Genomic DNA, 19,116 nt, shown 5'->3' with positions numbered 1-19,116 from the left:
TCCTTAGCAAATTGTCCCCAGTGTAGGAACATCTAGAGCAAGGATCAGCAGACAGTCTGTGGGCCAAATCTGACTTGCCACCTGTTTTTGTAAACAGTTTCATGGGGACACAGTCATGCTGGTTCCTTTACATAGGACCTGTGGCTGCTTTCTTCTTATGGCATGAGCTTAGATGGACGGCCTCTCCAGACTAAGATTTTTACCATCTGGCCCTTTACAGATGAAGTTTGCCTCCCCAACCCCCCCACTGGCCTAAACCAGCTGCTCTTGGTCTTTACTTGTTTAAGAATCCCCTGGAAAATTTGTCTGTGTCCCACCCACTGGTGTTTTTAAAGACAGCAACCCACCCCACCCACCCCGCCCCCGCACAGGTGATTGTGATACAGATAGCTTGAGCCACTTACAGAGAAACATCAATGTGACGGCTGGTGGGGGGTGCAGAGCATTCTTGGTTATAAAAGAAAAAGTCAGGGGTGGGGCTCCTTTTGAAACTGTATTTCTGTGACTCTGGTGGCCTCAGGTGGGCCTCATCGTTAAATGCTTTCATTAACACTTGTAACCCTCCACAGTGTGAGAGGAAAGAGGAATTTATTGAAAGGATCAAACAACTGGACATTGAGACCCAGGCGGGGATCGTGGCTCATATACAGGAGGTAAGTGGGAGGCTCTGGGGAGGTGCTTAGCTGTGGACCGTTGTTCTTGGGTCACCCAGGAGGCAGGTTCTCTCCCCCTGAAAAGGCTAAAGAACACATCACCCATGAATGATTTTGCTAATTTAAGGTTTCAGACACCATCGACAAATGGATCCTATTTGGAAAGGTAGCTGTCAGTAAGCTAAAATGGGGATTTGAAACCAAAAAAAAAAAATTTTTTTTTTTAAACTTCAATCAAGTCTTCTTTTGCCTCTTCTTCTTGCCTAATATGGACTCAGACTATTTTTAAGAGCTGTCAAGCAGTTTAGGCTCAGAATTTGATTTACAGTCCCTGAAAATGTATTCTGGCAAATGTCACCCCGTTTCGAATGGCTGATCTTTATGGAGAGAGAGAGTCGCTGCTCCTGTCAGTGACATGGCAGAGAAATAACCACCACCGCTTGGAAAGTTGAAAACCAGCGAGTCCCAGAAGGTCTGTCTCTGGACACCCAGCCCGCCTGGGTGGGGTTGGGAGTGGGGGGCTCTGCACTGAGGGCACCCCCTGTGCTGTTGACCTTGGCAGAGGTGGTGTCAACTGAGGGGGGACGGTTTCCCTGGAAACTGAGCCCCCACCTGAAACGTACTGCCCTGACCTCCACCCCACCCTCCTGCAAAAGAAGCCTTATGTGTTTTAATTATCTTAGGAGGTACAGTTCAACCTTCCGTCTAATTGGACAGCTGAGATAAATGCATGAAAAAGACATGAGCAGAAGCACGTAGGAGCAGGTGCGTGACTGGCAGAGGCAGCTGAACACGGAGCTCCCCTCACCAGCTCCCCTCACGGGGTGCAGCTGCCGGGCTTCCTCAGCCCGCCGGGGCACTGTGGGTGGCGAGCTCCGAGTCAGGATTTGAATGCAAGAGACGGATGCGGCTTGTTGTGGGAAGGACGTCCAGCAGAGCCAGTCAAGTGTTGTAGGAAATATTCTCAGCCGTTCGTGTCAGTGACCTGCTAGCCATAGAACCATTCTGCCTTTTGATTTTCCTTGTGTGTCTCTGTGTTTTGAAAATATATCTGGGGACTAGGTCCTGGAGACTAGCCAGGACTTTGCTGCTCACTGTCTCCCCTGTTCCACCAGCAGGATATTAAAAGATAAAAAGGTATGCGCCCAGAAAGAAGTCCTGCATGATTATCAAAGTCGGTGGCTCGCCTGGGGACTGGGTTTTGGAATTAGTTGGGTGTTTCTTAAACATTCAGGTGCCCGGGCCTCACGGGAAACCCACTGTGTCAGAATGGGGAGGAGAGACATAAGCCTTTCATTACAGGCTCCTGGGGTTACTGGGGTGCGGCTGTGTTTATAGCCCTGAACCCCCTTTATAGAGGCCTTTCCGTAGCCCTGGTATGGAACAGGCCTGGAACCCAGCCTCTCAATCCCAGTTCATACTTTAGGATGCCCTGTACTATGGGGTAAGATTCTTCCTCATTCTCTGAGATTCACTGAATCCCCAATTTTTAAAAATTAATTTATTTGGCTGTGCTGTGTCTTCGTTGTGGCATCCAAACTCTTGACGGCAGCATATGAGATCTAGTTCCCTGAGCAGGGATGGAACCCAGGCCCCCTGCCTTGGGAGCTCAGAGTCTTAGCCACTGGACCACCAGGGAAATCCCCAAATTTTCCTTGTAAGGAGGGGAGGGGTAAGAAAGCAGGTGTCTTTTGAGAAACTGAAGGGCCCTGTCTTTGTTTTTTGTTGTTATTTGTGTTTGAACCGTTCCTCCTCTCTCTGCTGCTGAAAAATTTAAATACGTGGTGTGCCTGTCTGAGTGCATAACCCCTGGTTTCTTTTTGTTTTCTCCCCCGTTGAGGCTTGAGTGTGCTAATACTTATCTTTCCAAATGGAGAAGGTGGGGACTCAAAATAGATCTTCTACCTCCTTTGCCAGGTTTTGGGGTGTCAGGTTGAGAAGTTCAGGTCAGCAGAGTAGTTGAAGGTTGAAGAGGCTGCCCATTGTAGGCCTGGCTGTGGGTTTCCACTCACACCTGACAGAAAGGGAAAAACCACCAATCTTATGCGGCCTGTGGGGACAAGACCCAAGCCTACCTGAAAACTGTTTTTTTTTTTGTGACTGCCCCATGCAGCATGTGGGATCTTAGTTCCCCGACCAGGGCTCGAACCTGTGCCCCCTGCAGTGGAAGTACAGAGTCTTAACCACTGGACTGACAGGGAGGTTACCCCCCACCCCCGCCAACAAATTGCTTTAAATTAGGAAATATTTCCGAAAAATCAATGTAAGATTGTTGCGTACCCAACATGTCAACATAAGATTTTTAACATATGCTGTACTTGCGTTAGATTGTAAGAAATAACACACCGTTCCTCTCTTTACCCTTGGCATCCCTAGGACTTACCTTGTTTGTGTTGTAAATTGACTCTACAGTAAGAATATCTGAGGATGGTTTGTTAGGGAAGTTCTTCTGAGTTGTAAGGTGTGCTCTCTGTTATTTAAAAAATAAAAAAAAATAAAAATCCGTGTCCTCTAGGAGCTGGTGTTGTAAGCAGGCCTGACTTGCTAGTAGAGCTTGGCTAAGGGGCGTCTGCACAGACTGGAGGTGCCCCCTGCCAGCCATAAGAAATCTGTCCGGAGGACCAGTCAGCGGGGGCCCTGCCCCCCGGTCATGGGGAGGGGTTGCTCCCGGGACCCCGGCTATGCCCTGCCCACCCCTTCAGCACCTGACCTATGCCCGCAGGTGACCCACAACCAGGAGAACGTTTTCGACCTGCAGTGGCTGGAGCTCCCGGACGTGGCCCCGGAGGAGCTGGAGGCCCTGTCTCGGAACATGGTCTTTCACCTGCGGCGGCTCATCGACGAGCGGGACGAGTGCACGGAGGTGCGTCTGCAGGCGGCCTGGCGGGTCCAGGAGGGACAGCTCCTCGTCCTGATGCTTTGTCTCCAACCTGAGATCCCCCTGGTTCTCTCTGTCTGGTTTTTGGTGGGGATAAGTGGGGTGGCGCTTGCCCTGCAGTGTATGAACGGCCACCTCTGAGACCCCTGTGCACAGGGGGAGGTTCATCAAAGCGCAGAGCTCCGGGTCCCTCCTGGTTTCTGTCCCACTCAACATTTCATCTTTTTTCGAAAACTTATATCCGATGCCTCCTGCTTCCTCATGGTTTCTGGTTCTCAGCCAGCTCCTCTTGTCTGCTGACCGTTGTGCACTGAGTTCGGGTGTAAGCTCTCCCTTCCCTGTCCCGCCCACCCCCCTTTCTGCAGCTGATTGTGGACCTCACCCAGGAGCGGGACTACCTCCAGGCGCAGCACCCCCCCAGCCCCCTCAAGTCCTCCAGCGCCGAGTCCACCCCCAGCCCCACCAGCAGCCTTTCCAGCGAGGACAAGCAGCATCTGGCCGTGGAGCTGGCAGACACCAAGGCCAGGCTGCGCCGCGTCAGGCAGGAGCTGTGAGTCCTCCAGTCGGCTGGGCTCTTGGTTCTGCTCTTGTGCCGTGGGCTGCGGACACACGTTTCTATCAGCTTGTGTGGTGCGGGGAGCAGGAGGGCTCTGACTCCACGCTGAGCACCGTCAGCTAGCCTCTTGGGGCCGGCACGAGAAGGGGTTCTCCCAAGAGGTTAGGGCTCCCGCCAGTCCACACCCAGGCCCCATCTGGACTCAGGTGACCACACACTGGTACGGTTTGGGGCTGGAGGGGGGATGTGGCTTGCCCCATCTGGTGAGGCTGTTCCCCTTTCCTGCAGCGGGGGAATGCCACTTTGCTCATCATCTCGGGGGCTGCCTGCCTCTCACCAGTGGGCACTGCTACCTGTTTGGCAGTGAGGTGGTGCCACTGTGCCCAGTGTCTGCTTAACTTCCTATACCCTCCTAGGGAAGCCCACCGGGTGCCCAATGGAGGTAGTTTGAGGGTGGTGGGCATTGTAAACTTAAAAATGGAAAAGAACGGAAATCAGGAACATTTTTGCAGACATCACATGCCAGTTTCACCCCTCCCCCCTGCCAGAAACCCAGTTCCCTTTCCTTCTTCCGCTGGGGTCTTACGGGGTGGTGGGCTGCTCCGCTGCGTGCCCGGCAGGCCCTCTCACTGTTTTCCGATTGCTCTGATCGCCCCCCAGGGAGGAGAAGACAGAGCAGCTGGTGGACACCAGGCATGAGGTGGATCAGCTGGTGCTGGAGCTGCAGAAGGTCAAGCAGGAGGTGAGCGAGAATGTATATGTGCACGCCAAGAGGGCAGGGTGGCTGGGACACCCTAGCAACTGGGTGTACCTGTGCTTGTGTGTATGTGTGTACACGCATGCCAAGAAGGGGTGACTGGGACGCCCCAGTAACTGTGTGTACCTGTGTTTGTGTGTGTGTGTACACACGTGCTGAGAGGGCAGGGTGACTGGGATGCCCCAGTAACTGTGTGTACCTGTGTGTCTGTCTGTGTGTGTGTGTACATGCATGCTGAAAGAGAAGGGTAGCTGGGATGCCCCAATAACTGTGTATACTTGTATGTGTGTGTAAACACGCATGCCGAGAGGGCAGGGTGACTGGGATGTCCTGGTAGCTGGGCGTACCTGTGTGTGTGTGTGTGCACGTGCGTGCATGCACCAAGAGGGCAGGGTGACGGACACCCCAGTAACTGTGTTTGTGTGTGTGTGTGTGTGTGTGTGTGTATGTGCACATGCATGCCGAGAGGGCAGGGCGGCTGGGACGCCCCAGTAACTGTGGCCCAGGGGCTCAGGAATGCAGCATTGGGAGCTCCCAGCAAAGGCTGCTGTTTCCTTCCCACTCAAAGTGACACTGCCGAGAGCCAGTCGTCCTGAGAACGGCCGTGGGGGTGACCGTTTCTTATGGCAGCAGGTGGGGCCACCATGCAGTGGCCTGCACTGAGAGCCCCTCAGCTACCAGGATGTCCCGGAGATGCCGCACTTCAGAGCCGTGGCTGTGTCTTCCCTCCCCAGAGGGGTGCCCCCACGTCAGGCTCCCCTGTCTTTGCCCGTCTCCCAGAACATCCAGCTGGCGGCGGACGCGCGGTCCGCTCGCGCCTACCGGGATGAGCTGGACTCGCTGAGGGAGAAGGCGAACCGCGTGGAGAGGCTGGAGATGGAGCTGGTGCGCTGCCGGGAGAAGCTGCATGACGTGGACTTCTACAAGGCCCGCATGGAGGTAGGCGCCCAGCCTCGGGGTGGGCTCGCCAGACCGGTCCTGAGAAGGACCTGCCGATTCTCTGTCCTGGTGGTTCGGGGATGAGGAGCCAGCAGGTTTCAGCAGCTGGCGCCGTCCCTGCCCCTCACCTGCCTGTTCCTCCCCAGGGGCCTCCCGCTCTGCTTCTCCTCCATCTCGAGGTGTCAGATGGGTGCGAGGAAGGAATGTGATTTGTAACAAAAGGGTCTTGATTTCTTTCTTTCTCTCACGTCATGTCACAGTAATGGGCTTCGGTTTAGGTGTCTTCTTCTTTTAAGACTTCTCGCATGTTTCTATGGCTGAACCTTGCCAAGACCAACCCCTTGCTCATCTATAAAGTAGAGATAGTGGTGCTACTTCATGAGGCTTCTAAGATGAAAGAGGTGAAATGCCTGGTGTTTGAGCAAATGCCATAGTAAGCCCTCAATGGTGGGCCCTCCTTTGATACCCAGGTTGTGGGGAGCTGCGAGGGAGGGTGTCGGGACTGAAGGGGGAACAGAGACCAGTATCCAGGTGGGGTCACTGATGCTTTGACCTCCCACCCTTCACCCTTTGCCTTCCATCAGCAGCAGCTTCCAGAACCCTCTTTTCTGAGAATTGAGGGGTTTTGCCCCCACGTTAAATCTTGGAGTTTAGAGGTGGTTTTAATGAGCAGAGGCTTCCCTGATGGCTCAGGCAGTAAAGAATGTGCCTGCAATGCTGAGACCTGAGTTTGATCCCTGGGTCAGGAAGATCCCCTGGAGAAGGGAATGGCAACCCACTGCAGTATTCTTGTCTGGAGAATTCCATGGACAGAGGAGCCTGGCAGGCCACAGCCCTTGGGGTTGCAAAGTGTCAGACACAACTGAGCGACTAACACTTTAACTAGCAGGGTGAGATCTGAATGTCAGCGCATACGAAAAGGTTCTCAAGTCTCTTCTTGCCGCCCAGGAGGCTTCTGAGAGACTGAACATAGGTCTCGGGACGGTGTTGCCCTCTCCCTATCCACGGCCTCCTGCTGAGCTGCTGGCCAGCATGCGTGGGGATGGCTGTTTGACTGCAACCTGCTCTACCACGGAGACAGGCCCTGGGGTCCCTGGGGTGCATGGAAGTGGGATGGAGAAGCCTGTGGTCCAGGGCCCATTTGCTCCTCAGACCTACTCAGGGAGTGTCTGTTCCCTGAGGACTGTCAGTGACACGGGGCAGGCACTGGGTGTTCCGGGAAGGCAGCACTGGCCCCAGTGACGATGGGGGTGGGAGACCAGCTCTGGGCTTTGTCCTGAGATGGTCCACCGGCCTTGCTAAGTTTGAAAGGCGTGACTCCCAGCACAAACAGGTTCCAGGATGCATCGCAGGGCTCCCACAGCTGGCCGAACGAGCTGCCCTCAGGAGAGGTGGGGACAGTCATGTGTGAGTTTCCTCAGACTGCTGCCTCAGCAGCCCCTCCAGCCCCACCTGCACCGGGAGTCCTCACGCAGCCCCCAAGTGGAATCATGGATGGAGCGCAGTTCGCACAGCTCACCCCCACAACCAGCCTCGGAGGGGATGGGTTTCGGTGTCCTGTCTTTAGTCTCCGTGTTCATTCCTGACCTTGTCCGAGCAACCTCTCTTAGTTGGGCAGACACGGGCTCGGCGCCTGCATGGGGCCAAGCCCTGCGACAGGAGCAAGGGATCCGGGCACAGATCAGACTTGCTCCCTACGTTCAGGGTGTTTCCTGCCTTTTGTGGGGGATGGTTTCACATGGGAACCCCTTTTCCGTATTCTCAAATGTTATGCCTCTGTGTGGTGACAGCAGTGTTTTCCATTTTACTTTATAATTTATTTACGTCTGTGCTGGGTCTTCGTTGCTACACGGGGTCGACTCATTAGTTGCCATGTGGGGGCTTCTCATTGCAGTGGTTTCTCTTGTGGCGGAGCATGGGCTGTGGGGCACTCGGGCTTCCGTAGTCTCCATGCGTGGGCTCGATCGTTGGGACTCCCAGGCTCTACAGCACAGGCTCAGAGGTTGAGGCACATGAGCTTAGCTGCACCATGGCCTGTGGGACCTTCCCAGATCAGGGATTGAATCCATGTTTCCTGCATTAGCATGCAGATTCTTTACAACTGAGCCACCAGGGAAGCCCCAGTATTTTCATAATGATGAATTTTATTATTATTCATTATAGTCATTATTATCATAATAATGATAATTTTCATAGTAAAGTTTACCATGAGGTTAGCGATGCCTCAAATTTTGCAGGCGTTTGTTGTCACAAGAAAAAGTCCTGTAGCGTCTGTCTGTGTAGGATGCTTCTTTGGAGGGCAGGCAGTGACACGCGTGAGTCTGCAGAGGGCCTGGTCCGGGGAGTCCAGGCTGCTAGAGAGAGGATGAGCCGTGCTCTTCTTGGATGCCCATAATGTTGGCGTCTCAAGAACGGAGAAAAAGAGCCACCTGTGCACGCCTTCTTTGATTGGAGTCGATGCAGTGGCCTTGCGAGCCGTCTGCAGACCTGCCGTCTGCCATGTGTGGCCAGATGCTTCATGTGGACCACGAGCCCTAAGGACAGGGCCTGGCTCTTACCTGACCGTGTGCCCAGGGCTTGGCACACACAGAGAGCTTGGAAATCACTGTGCAAGGCAAGTAAAAAACCATTGCTCAGTAAGGAACAGACTTGTGGTCTGGGGAGAAGGATGGAGAAGAAGCGTGAGTTTTTGTCTCCTCTGGAACAAGGCAGCATTAGGTGTGACGAGCAGCAGGGCAGAAAGGCGCGTGGTCATGCTCTCCAGCCAGCTCACGTCTGTGGACAGCCGCCATGCGAGGGGGACGCTTCTCTGGGACAGGGGCAGCAACAGGCAGCCAAGTGCCCTCCCCTGGCGTCTGTCTAGTCTCACTGCTGAGAAAAGGCTTGACATCGCGGAAGAGAAAATGTGTTAGTGCCACATGGGCGGAAACATAAAGAACTGGACTCAGGGCGAGGGCAAGGTCAATTTTGGTTAAAATAATATGGAACACAAATTTCCATGTTTTGCTTTTCAACTTCTGTCTGCTTTTATGTTGGTCTGTGATGGCTCAGATAATAAAGAATCTGCCTGCAGGGCAGGAGACCTGAGTTGGGAAGATCCTCTGGAGAAGGGAGTGGCAACCCACTCCAGTATTCTTGCCTGGAGAATCCCATGGACAGCGGAGCCTGGTGGGCTGCAGTCCATGGGGTCGCAACGAGTCGGACACGGACTGAGCAACTAAACAACAATATGGAACACAAATTTCCATGTTTTGTTTTTCAGCTTCTGTTGGCTTTTATGTGGGTCCTAGTCTATTTATGTAGGGATTAAAACAGCAAGCAAGAAGAGGACCGTGGCATGGCGACCCCTAGGTGCAGTGGGGCATGTGGGGTCGCACAGGCAGACCCCTGAGTGCTTTTGCAGAGGGTGGTGGCACCTCACTGCTGTCAGGGCACAGGGGTTGCTGTCCAGAGGACCGCATGGGAGGAGGACAAAGGCAGAAAGACTGCCTGGGAGATTCCTGTTGTCCCACGTTTCATTGTCTGAAATCCCCGACAGCAAGGACAGATGCATAGTATCATGTGTGTCTGGGCAGGGTGAAAGCCAGGCAGGCCTGTCTCCACTCCTCTCTGAGATTTGTAGCTTCCTGGTCTGTGCTGACTCTGAAATGAACAGTAGCTTGAGAGGTGGAGACATAGTGCACAGCTAGAACAGCTGCCACATCAGCTTGCTGGGTGTTGAGCAAGTCTTGTCCCCATGTAGGATCACATCCCCGCTAAGATCACCTTATGAGGGCAGACCCTCTGTTCCAATTGGGACTCTGTTTCCTAATGACTTCTGGGAGTTGTCTTAAAGTTTGGTGCACAGAGAAGTTAGTGCAGGACAGACCCAATGCTTGCTTTATGATTCAGCCCACCACGCTCCTGAGTCGGGCGAAGTTTAAAAGCAGGCAGGTCCTCGGTGAAGCCTCAGGGCCTCCAGTGGAATGGGATGGGTGGGCACAGATTATCGAGGGGTGGTCCTTCCTGAGTGGGAAGCCACTGCTTGCCCCAAGTAGGGTAACCCAGGGCTCCCTCCCCTGAGGGCCCCTCAGGGCTGGCTTTCCATTGCTCTGGACACCTTAGGGATCCGTTGGGTGCTTAGGGATCCATTGGGTGGTCCTGAGGGCAGTGGGCCAGGAGCTGGTGGTTGCTTTGATTTTTACCCCTCCTTCTGAATTTTGGTGCTTTTTGGGAGGGGGGACATAAGGCATCTCTGAAATAACTGTTAGCTTGATGCTATGTGATGTTCAGTGAGTGCCAGCCTGAACAGCGTCTCACGGGGGCAAAAAGAGATGGTAATCAGCAGCTGGCCTGCTTACTGGGCCCCAGACGCCATGCACAGACCATTTCGCATGCCTTATCCTAGCCAACCCCCACCTCAGCCCTGTCTCATGTCCAGCAGAGGAAGGCAGGATCCACGGTGAGAGAAAGGTGTCTGCTCCAGGCCCCACGGCTGGCAGCACATGTGGCAGCCCTGGGACCTGAGCCGTCAGCCCACGTTGCCAGTCACCTCACAGACGGGCAGGGGCAGCTCTTGAACCACATGAGCCCTGACCGCCAGGCCTGGACTGTGACTTCCTAAATGCGGCCCTTCAGCTGTGTGCCGGGCTGGGTCAGGCCACCTGCTTCACTTGGGGTCCTGTCCTCAGGAGCGGGCTGGCTGACAGGTGCCCCAGAGGTGGGGAGGCAGGCATCTGCCTGGGGCCGAGCCCTGGGCTGTGTGAGAGCGTGAGCTTAGTTTCTTGCAGGCTTCTCACTTCTGAGGTGAGGACGTGCACAAGGGTAGTTATTTCTGTCGTCTAATGTATGGTCAAGTGGTTACCACCAGGAAATTGAACACTTTTGAGTAGTAGTTAGAAGTTATCCTGTCTTGTATTCTGCTCCCCTGGTCGCCCTTGTTTATCCCTGCCTGTCAGAAATCAAGGCCATCTTGAATGCCACCTGTGATCCCCCCTCATGACGTGATTCAGCTGACAGGTGTTTACTGAATACTCCTGTGAGGCCCACAAGAGCAGAAGTGGAATAGGCCTGCCCTGAGGAATTCGCAGTCTGGAGGAGGAGGACAGGCCAGCACACCGTTGTCGCACAGTGTACCCAGGGTGCTCTGGGAGCCCAGGCAGCTGACTCAACCAGTGGGACAGTGGGAATCTGCAAGCACTTCTCAGAAGGGGCAGCTCAGGCTGGGCTTTGCAGGTGGAATAGGAGTTCGTTATGAGGATGAAGGGATGGCCTGTTTTGGAACTCTGGGCTGGGAGTGCGGGTGGGCGGACCTATTGGAATACAGGTGCGAACAGTGGAGGCGGTGGTCAGAGAGGAGGACCAGGTCTTCTTCCTGATTGAAATCCCTCTTTTGCTGTGCCTCACTGTTTTTGGTAGTCTGAGCCTCTTACCCACATGAGGCCCTGGAGGATAGGTTGCAGGCAGTCTGAGCTCTCTGGCCCATGTTCGAATCCTCGTTTCACCCTTTGCTGGCTTTGTGATTTGGAATTTATTCCTTAATTTACCCAAATCGGCCTCTTTCTCCTCCCCCTCCGGACTGTGGTGAACAGTGAGTGGGATGGGGGCAGGGAGCCCCTGGTGCAGGGCCAACCACACGGTGAATGTCATCTCCAGCAGAGAGGGTGCCCAGGGGAATTTAGAGTTTTGATGATTATACCTTTTATGGCTGTCAGGCTTTGATCAGAACCGTGTCCGCTGACCGGAAGGCTTGCAGTTTCCCTTCTACCAGGAATCTTGGATTCTGGCCCGTCCATGCAGGGCGAGTGGACATGCAGTGGATAACACAGCTCCCAGCCCAGCTCTCAATGGTTAGAATCCACACGTGGGGCCAGCCTTAGAACACTGCCCACCGGGAGAAACATCCCCTGTGTGCATGTTTGTGAGATGAAAGCATTCAGGGGACTCTTGGTTCCCCCGAGATGCTGAGTGGTGCTGGGCTGCATGACGGACTACTCTGCAAGGGGGCAGCCATAGTATTCCACACCCAGCATGTGCCCGGAACTTATTTGTGGGGTTCACGTGTGTTTGTGACTTCACTGTCTTAAAGACTCCCCATTTCCAGGAAACGGCTGAGAACAGTTGTTTTTCCAAGAGCATATGTATAAAATGCTTACATACAAGCTGTTGATTGAACGAAAGAACAGCTTCCCCAACACCCTGATCAATGGAATGAATGTTGAGCTGAGAGGATTAGACTTAGCCCTTGAACTGGGACAGACTCTTAACCCCATTCCTTCCTTGTTAAGGAAATGGAGGCTCAGCGAGGTCCGGGAGCTGTCAGTGGAGTTTAGTTGTCCAACCAGGCGAGGTTATAGATGTCACATGCCTGTGCACTGTGGCTAGCAAAGAAAGTGTTACCTTCCCAGATTGATTTCATTTATTATTATTTTTTTTAACTGGAGTATGATTGCTTTACAATGTTGTGTTAGTTTCTGCTGAACAACACAGTGAATCAGCTATTAAGTATACATATATTCCCTCCCTCTTGGACCTCCCTCCCACCTGCACATCCCACCTCTCTGGGTAATCATAGAGCACCAAGCCGAGCTCCCTGTGCTATATAGCAACTTCCCACTAGCTCTCTATTTTACACTGGGTAGTGTGGATATTAGGCTTCCCTGGTGGTTCAGCGGCAAAGAATCCGCCTGCCAAGCAGAAGATCTGGGTTCGATCCCACACTGGTTCGATCCCTGGGTTGGGAAGATCCTCTGGAGATGGAAACAGCAACCCACTCCAGTGTTCTTGCCTGGAGAATCCCTTGGCCAGAGGAGTGTGGCAGGCTACAGTCCATGAGGTCGAAAAAGAATCGGACACAACTTAGTTACCAACCAGCAGCAACAGTGTGTGCACATGTCAGATAATTCATGGATATTTTCTTTCAGTCGTGAAAGTCCATGTGGCCTGACCTAATGAAAAAGGTGGCGGTGCTCAAAAGTGGGGACAGAACTCTCTCAAGGCAGCAACCTTTCCCCTGGATTATTTGTTTTGGTCCAGAGACCTGGACGAGCTGTCATCACGAAGCAGGTGCCTTTATCTGATGGTTCTCATGTATGTTTTTGCTGCTCAGGAGCTAAGAGAAGATAATATCATTTTAATTGAAACCAAGGCTATGCTGGAGGAACAGCTGACGGCTGCTCGGGCCCGGGGCGATAAAGTTCACGAGCTGGAGAAAGAGAACCTGCAGCTGAAATCGAAGCTTCACGACCTGGAATTGGTACTGCAGGCTGCTGCCACACAGACCTGTCTAAACAGATTGGGGTGGTTTCGGGTTGTGCCATGCCCTTCTCTGATTTTTTCCAACACTGGTTTTGGTGCCGCTGCCAAAATGGTAATGCGCTGACTGCGGAGAGTAGCTCACTAAGTTTGGCGGCCAGGGTGGGCCCCGCTGGGCGCCCACAGACGGACAGAACGAGACCACCATGCCGGACCTCTCATGTATGGATGAGCTCATGTGTGTGTCTTTTGCAAGAAGAGTCTCTGCTGGCTTTTATGGTGAGGTCTGAGCTGAGATCCCTGAGTTCCCTTCCAGGTTTCTCGAGGCATGTTAGGTACCCTAGAGCCACGAAGCCGCCTGTCACCAGGGTACTTGCTCTAAAGCCCTGGGCTATAAGTCACTTTGTTCAGACAGCATTCAGTTAGAGACCTGGGCGCTCCCATCACCCTCCGTTGCCAGTCAGTGTATCTTTCAGTGGCCGTAACTCCCAGCTGGGCCCTGGGCTAGACTCATTTCTCTTTGGGGAAGCGAGCAGGTGCCTAGAAGGTCTTCCATCCTTCAGGAATGGGGTGGGGGTGGATACACCAGGACCAGGGCCTGTCCAGAGGGGTCCCCCAGCCACATTCTCACTCCGTCTTTCTTCCCGCACTAGGATCGGGACACGGATAAGAAGCGAATAGAGGAGCTGCTGGAGGAGAACATGGTCCTGGAGATTGCTCAGAAGCAGAGCATGAACGAGTCCGCCCACCTCGGCTGGGAGCTGGAGCAGCTGTCCAAGAACGCAGACCTGTCGGACGGTAGGGGGCGCCCGGTGCCCGGGAGCCGCCCAGCCCGCGGCTGCTTCCTCATCCAGGGAGCCGAGCCCTGGGCTCTAAATCTTCCGTGTCAGGCCATCCATTCACCCCGAGTAAATAGGATTTCCTTCAAGTGCCATTTGGAACTGTTTCATTACCCTTCTCCCCAAGGAGAGCAGGAGGGGTCTGGCAGCCTTGATGTCAGGACATGAAACACAAATTAAGTGTTGCCAGCTTTCCCAGTTCCCATATGGACAGTCCCAGGAGCTTGCAGATTACCGCGCGCTGACGCCCGGAGGGCATCAGAGGCCTATCTGTGGACGGTTGAAAGCCCTGGATGGCAGGAGACATCCCCAGTGGTCACTCATCCCCGCTATGAGTGTATCCTGGGCATTATTTTCTCATTTATTTGCATAATTGGGCAAGACGGATGCAGTCTGTTCTCTGTCTCCCCGGGCGGGGGCTGCTAAGTGGCTGCTTCTCCAGGACCCAGGCCTCTTCTGGCTTGCACCGCTGTCCCTGTTCGAGACAGACGGGGCGTCTCGGCCAGGGAAAGGTGGGTGGGGCAGCAGTCAGCACTGCGGCAGGAAGCTTCGGTGCCCAGCAAACAATAAGCCAGTTCCTGTGTTCAGAAATAGCACACGTGCCTGTGATGGAGCGAGTTATTGTTTACTTAGAGCTGTGCAGAGCAAGGTAGGGCTTTCAGCTGGGCTGGGAGTCACCTTTTTCAATTCCCATAAGCATCCCCCCAAACAGTAGAAAGTTTGTTGAACGTAGCTGGAAAGCATCTTCTCTTTGAGGGGTGTCCCATCAGTTCCAAACCAAACATCAGTTTGTTAAACTACCAGCCTGTGAGGGGAGTGAGCTTTGTCTGTGCTTTGGGGCCTGTACCCTGTGCTGGGGGCTGAGGGTGGGATCACTCTGATTCCTAGCCCTGAGAGGAGAGTAGGTCCATTGGGGAGGACCACTGCCCCCTGGTGGAGCAGAGAGGTGGTGCAGGCTGCCAGGGACAGTCCTAGACTTACGAGTATTTCTGTAAGAGACCAGGGTGGCCTATGGGGGTTGGAAAGTCTTGCTCCTTCAGACTACTCAGTATAGTGTATGAGCCCTTTCAGATCAGTGAGCATGATTTATTCTCGATGTTCCCAACTCCTAGTGCTTAGCTAGGAGCTATTGAACATTAGGTTGAATGAGGGCATAATGCAAGTAGAGCCTGAATATACTTTTTCATGTGTGGTGTGGTGGCTTCTTGAGTCAAGAAAGACCTGGCTTAAAGTCCTGGCTCCTCCGCTTGTTAGCTGGGTGACCTCTTTTAGACTCAATTTCCTTATTTGCAAAGTGGGGATAACGAAGCTGCCTCACAGGAGCGGTGAAGCTCGATGCTATGCCTGGCCCACGGCACACTAAAGGATGCTGTTCTTACAGCCACAGTCTCACTAAAATAGATCCCATCACTCTGATTGCTTGGGTGCTAATGAGCATAGCACTCAGTAATGAACTCTTGTGTCATCGTGATCGTCTCTGAAGCACTGGCTTTTATGGAAGAGGAGAGGAGGCTTGTGGTCAGCTGTGTTGTTAAACCTGTGGACCCTTAGGAATTATTCCCCATGGGTACAGCGTTTCAGTCTGGGATGATGAAAAGGTGTGGAGGGGGATAGTAAAGGTGGTTGCACATCGCTGGGGGTGCATCTAATGCCACAGAGCTTTAAAATGGTGAATTTTATGTTATAATGTTTTACCCCAATAGAAAAATGTTCATTTTTCACAAATGCCATGGTACCATCCAAACAATCACAGGCTCTGAATTAATGGGGTTTCAGCTGAGGTTTGTTTTGTCTGTGGCATAGTTTCGTGTGTGGCGAGCACATGTGCTTGTGTGTGTCAGCGCTGGACCTGGGCTGTGGACCTTTGTCCACCTCCCCTGCCGTGCTGCCTGTTGTTGCTTGGGGTCTTGAGGACATTCAGGCTGGTGGGTTCTGAACTGCTGTTCTTGGTGGGAGATGAGAACTCAGAGAGGGTGGCGGATGCCTTTTAGACCTTAGGATATCCGCCCAAAGGATCTGAACATACACGTCTGTGTCCGGTTCGATGTGCTCACTATGGATGCCGTTGTCCTGCCTGTATCCTCGCCCCTGGAGGTGATGAGTAAGAGGCAGGTAAGGGTGCAGCCCTGTTTTCAGATCAGGCTCCCAGAGCTCAGTATGTGACACTGTTGAGACCAGTGAGGACAGTACAACCCCAGCCCTTTCTTTCGAGGGCTTTCATTCGCGTTCCTTTCTCCTCCTGGAAAAGTCCCAAGACTCACCTAAAATCCCGTGACTTACCTAAAGTCACGCACCCGCTGGTGGCAGGAAGGAGCTAAGAACTCCCGTTCCTGACTCTCGGGTTTGTGCCCACTGCCCCCCTTCTCCATATGCATTTGAGCTATTTGAAAGGAAACAGCTCAGGGGTCCCCAGCCCCCGGGTCACAGACTGGTACTGGCCCACGTCCCCTCCCCCACCCTAGTCTGTGGACAAATTGTCTTCCATGAAACCAGTCCCCGGTGCCAGAAAGGTTGAGGACCGCTGGAATAAATAATCTTCCTCTTTCTAGCTTTAGCTTATATTTTCATCACATTTAGGTTTGTTTTTTTTTTTTTAAGAAAACAACCAAATATTTGGAAATGAATTAATATACCCTTAAGAAACTCCTCGATCAAAGAAAAAAATCAAATAGAGATTAGGAAGCAACTGAATCATATGTAGAAAATTGGTACTATGGGTATATCAGTTTGTGGAAGGAAACTTATACTAGAAAAGTAGAAAGTAAAATTAATAATATTTGCATTAATTTTCTTTTTTATACTTATAAAGGGTGAGATTTTTTAAAATTTTTATTGGCATGTAGTTGCTTTCTAGTGTTGTGACAGTTTCTGCTGTGCAATACAGTAAACCAGCTATACGTATACATATATCCCCCCTTTTTTAGATTTCCTTCTTACACTTAGAATTTTTAAAGCAATATACATAAACTTTCTCATTTTTTCCCCCCAATGTAATCATGAAATTACAAAATGAAATCTCCATTCAGGGGACCTTATCCAGGGATGGCAAGTATTGGGCATATGTACCCACGGAGCCTTCTGCCACCGGTGGCAGACATAACTAGTCGATTATTGTGCCCCTCCTGCTGAGCCACCCATACTCCCGTTGCTTTCAGAGCTGGAACAGAAAATATTGTCTATTTTCCATCTCTGCTAGTCTCTAAGATCCTTGAGTTGTATGGTCATGTGAGCCACTTGATAAAAAATGGTTCCCAGCAGTTGACATGATCTTTAACTTTTGCATTGGCGTCTTCGCTACAACCTGCTTTCCTCTGAAGCTCTGGGCCCAGCTGAGCTAGCAGAGGACTGTCGCTGTCTGAGGGACTTTCAGGCACTGACTGTGACAGTACCCTGTGAAATGGAGGAGACCCCCCAGCCGGCCCCTGGGACCCCCTTCCCAGCCCCTCAAACCACGGCATGGGGTGCCTGATGCGCCTGGCTCGCAGCTGGAGCCTGGAGCTGACTCGGCTTTGTGCTTCAGCCTCCAGGAAGTCGTTTGTGTTCGAGCTGAATGAGTGCGCCTCCAGCCGCATCCTGAAGCTGGAGAAGGAGAACCAGAGCCTCCAGAGCACCATCCAGGGGCTGCGCGATGCGTCCCTGGCACTGGAGGAGAGCACCCTCAAGTGCGGGGAGCTGCAGAAGGAGAACCAGCAGCTCATCAAGAAGGTAACCCTGCCAGGGGTGGGGTGGAGGGAGTGTCAGGCAGGTGGATACCCCTCCCCCAGCCCGGTCTACCGTCTGGAGGCTGGAAAGGGGACAGGTATAAGTGAGGATGCGCAGCTGAGAGGAGAGCAGAAGCCAGTGCAGCCGCAGTTAACTATAACAGAGGAACGAGCAGTCGTAGAGAGCAGTCAGCAGACAGCGGGTCCTGTGCCTGCACGACCCTGAAGGTGTGACCTCTGTGTGCCTCCTTGTCTTCATCTCTGAAATGGGGTTCGTGGACTTCCCGTCTAACAGATGTTGCAAGGACTCGATGGGTTTGTGTATGTGAGGGGTCTGGTATGTAATAAGTGTTCAGTGAGAAGAAACCAGTGGACTATTAGGGGGCATAGGGGAGAGGAAGCAATGATGTAAGCCATGCACACATACATGTATGGGGGGTAGGGACCATTGGTGGACATTTTGGGGCACTGCTGGTGGTGAACAGGACCAGTACCCACCTCTCCCTCTGGGTTTATGGGATGGAGAAGTAGAGAGGGCCAAACTGCATTTGCCTTTCGGGACAGCTGTTGGGTCTTCCCAGGAGCACAGTAAAACCCAGACATCTGGGAGGGCAGACAGGGGCTTACAGACCAGTCTTCGTTCTGTGGTTACAGGGACCCCCATTTGCACTGGGGATTCAGTCTCAGGCACAGGAAGGGTCCTTGAGAGGCTAGGGATGGCTTCCGTGGCTTTGGCCACTCCAGGTCAGAGGGCATCAGTACATCACGCTGCCGTGGCACAATCACATTTGAAGGCTCTGAGCACAGTAGCTGTCAACGTCCAGCTGAGGGTGAGAGCGTGAGCACGCTTGCTTGCTGGCCACCATACAGGCTTGGTGCTTTGAGCCGTCCCACCTGCCCATGAGTCCTGCCAGCATCATTTACTGAGGCTGCGTGGGCAGTGGGAGGGCCACCAGCCACAGGCAGAGACCTGGGCACCGCTGGTCCTGACTCTGCTGTCCCTTATCTCTGAGATAGGCTTGGGACAGCCCCTCCTCCTCCTGTGACTGGGTCTCTGGAGCCCCCTCATGGGACCTCCCAGGCTTGATTACTCACTCTTCTTGTCCCTTTGAAGCCTTGTGTGCCTTGCAGCATTTCTGCCAACAAATATCTTGTCCTGGCTTCATAGGACAATAGATAACCCCCACCCCATCCCATCTCATGCCATGTCTCAACCCAGAACAGCGTGGGGAAGGCAGCTAGGTTTTTTAGATTCACATGGGCCTAGCACAGGAGATGTCTTTATAAGTGGCATTTCGATCTCAGCCAAGAGGAAAAGAATCCACCTTTAGAAAGATGAGAACCATCGGCTCCGCAGGTCCTCACGGGTCTGCTGCACAAAGCCCACGATGTAATAGCTCTGGCCCAGCTCCCAGCAGGCCTCCGAGGTGAGCACTCACGTTTTTCCCAGCCCTCGTGGTCCACCCCGGCCCCGCACCCCTGCACAGAGGAGGGGCAGTGAATATACCCCCCTGGCCGTACTGCTCAGCCCCCATCTCTCGGGTCCCACCCTCCCGGTTC

At 53.1% G+C, this 19,116-nt stretch overlaps 1 protein-coding gene across 6 annotated transcripts in view; it reads left to right on the top strand.

Annotated features, from left to right (window-relative positions):
* The window catches only part of CCDC88C (coiled-coil domain containing 88C), a 146,074-nt gene that overhangs the window by 82,122 nt on the left and 44,836 nt on the right, over positions 1–19,116 (top strand). For 4 of the 6 annotated variants that reach the window (XM_070358848.1, XM_005892612.3, XM_070358849.1 and 1 more), the window contains 8 exons: positions 570–653; positions 3,376–3,516; positions 3,897–4,081; positions 4,748–4,829; positions 5,625–5,783; positions 12,871–13,017; positions 13,670–13,814; positions 17,376–17,560. In XM_070358848.1, coding sequence (XP_070214949.1) covers positions 570–653; positions 3,376–3,516; positions 3,897–4,081; positions 4,748–4,829; positions 5,625–5,783; positions 12,871–13,017; positions 13,670–13,814; positions 17,376–17,560 — 1,128 coding nt within the window. Of the gene's footprint in view, positions 1–569; positions 654–975; positions 1,126–1,472; positions 1,791–3,375; positions 3,517–3,896; positions 4,082–4,747; positions 4,830–5,624; positions 5,784–12,870; positions 13,018–13,669; positions 13,815–17,375; positions 17,561–19,116 lie in introns of those variants that run through there. The other 2 variants (XM_070358851.1, XM_070358852.1) reach the window with 2 other exon arrangements.

Source organism: Bos mutus, chromosome 21 (assembly GCF_027580195.1).
Source record: "Bos mutus isolate GX-2022 chromosome 21, NWIPB_WYAK_1.1, whole genome shotgun sequence".
NCBI classification, from domain to species: Eukaryota; Metazoa; Chordata; class Mammalia; order Artiodactyla; family Bovidae; genus Bos; species Bos mutus.
This window is presented reverse-complemented; position numbering and strand designations above follow the sequence as displayed.